General features: G+C 41.1%; 1 protein-coding gene across 1 annotated transcript; it reads right to left on the bottom strand.

Moving 5' to 3' along the window:
* Positions 1 to 229: 229 nt before the first annotated feature.
* LOC122791452 (pleckstrin homology-like domain family A member 2) lies at positions 230 to 634 on the bottom strand. The gene has a single exon (XM_044059197.1). It carries the CDS (start codon positions 632 to 634, stop codon positions 230 to 232), a length of 405 nt encoding a protein of 134 aa, XP_043915132.1.
* Between the last annotated feature and the right edge of the window lie 801 nt (positions 635 to 1435).

The raw sequence follows: 1435 nt of genomic DNA, 5'->3' as shown, positions 1-1435 counted from the left end.
GAATGTAAAGATGCAGTTAGCTAACTAGCAGAAGCATGACTGTGCTGTGCTCATTCAGGATCTACTGACATGCAGCACATTTGCACCAGGATCCCAGTTTGGCCAAGGCTTAGTCATAGGAAAGGAAAGCAACATTATGTTAACATGCTACTATGGGTTTCGTAATGTAAAATTAACATATTCTGAAGGAAATGAAAATATGATTGCTGACCTTTATGTCAAGATGGTCTCATCGAGAAGACCACATTCTTTTCTTGTGCCCCAGCTGTCCACGTTCATGCTCTTTCCTGGCCCTCAGTACCTGCACAGCTTTCTCATTCTGAAATCTCACTAAAGCAAGAGTAATCTCAGCATTCCAACACGTGCGCTCCTCACATCGGAAGTCTATTTCCTGGCCACTTGTTGTGACCACAGTGAAGTAAAGCAAACTTCCTTTTCTTTCCACACATTCCACCTTATCGATGGAACAGAAAGTCAGTGCTTTACATTTCCCACATTTTTTTCCTGGGCTGTTGAGTAAGTGTAGACCCTCCTTTGTCAGCACACACCACTTCTTCTTCCATAGCTGCAGAAAACTGTCACTCCTCTTTTCAATCGGACCTTCCTTCAACACATCTCCAATCTTGGGGCTCATCCCAGGAGTTACACCTTAACACTTCCTTGTACTGTTGTCTTTGATTTTCAAAATAATAAAAAAAAAAAATCAGCAATTGTTTCCAAACAAAATGTAGCAAAATATAAATATTTTATCAAGTATTTCAATCAAAAAGTCAAAAAGGAGATGGTGCAAACAAAATAACAACAAAAAAATTGCACTGAGAAGAGAAATTAATAGGGACAAGCTTTTTCTGTCAGTTCTCTACTGTTGTGGCGAATCCGGGATTCAATCCTACTCCCTCAGACACCAGTAGTTCATCTGGGGTAGCAGCAATACAGGGTTGTGGTGGGGGTTTCACAACAGGCTTCTCATCTAACAGATAAAGTCAATTGCAGTTTCTTTTTATAGTCAGTCAATCCCTTTCTCACGTGCTGAAATCCCAACAAAAAGCTGAATAAAAAGGTGCCTTCAGGAGCAGAAAGTGAGCTGAAGGTGGAGACTACAAACAGTCATCCGTCTCTGCAGGACCGGCAGGAGTTAAAGAGTGATCAATTAGAAATGGGTTATTTATGCATAAAAACAGTCTTACATCCCTGGATGCATGAGAATAATTCTCCGTTTTATGCTGCTGGAAGGGGGAAAGGATGTATTCAAAAAATGATTCAAGAGATTATTAAACTCCACCAGGCACTGCTCAGCTGAGGACAGCCACTTGGTATTTAAGTAGGTCAGATTTCCATCAGGCTCCGCCTCGGCCGCAACATCAGAGGAGGTAATTCCTAGTATTAACCCTTGTAGCTTTTTCATACTACATAAGACAAGCTTTCATATGCAGCA

The sequence above is a fragment of the Protopterus annectens genome, chromosome 17.part0 (assembly GCF_019279795.1).
Source record: "Protopterus annectens isolate FY-2018-M chromosome 17.part0, PAN1.0, whole genome shotgun sequence".
Lineage (NCBI taxonomy): Eukaryota > Metazoa > Chordata > Ceratodontiformes > Protopteridae > Protopterus > Protopterus annectens.
Note: the sequence above shows the minus strand (reverse complement) of the source record. Positions and strands in the feature narration are given on the sequence as shown.

Coding starts and splice junctions, on each gene's coding strand:
- LOC122791452 (XM_044059197.1), bottom strand. CDS start 634: ATGAGCCCCAAGATTGGAGATGTGTTGAAGGAAGGTCCGATTGAAAAG.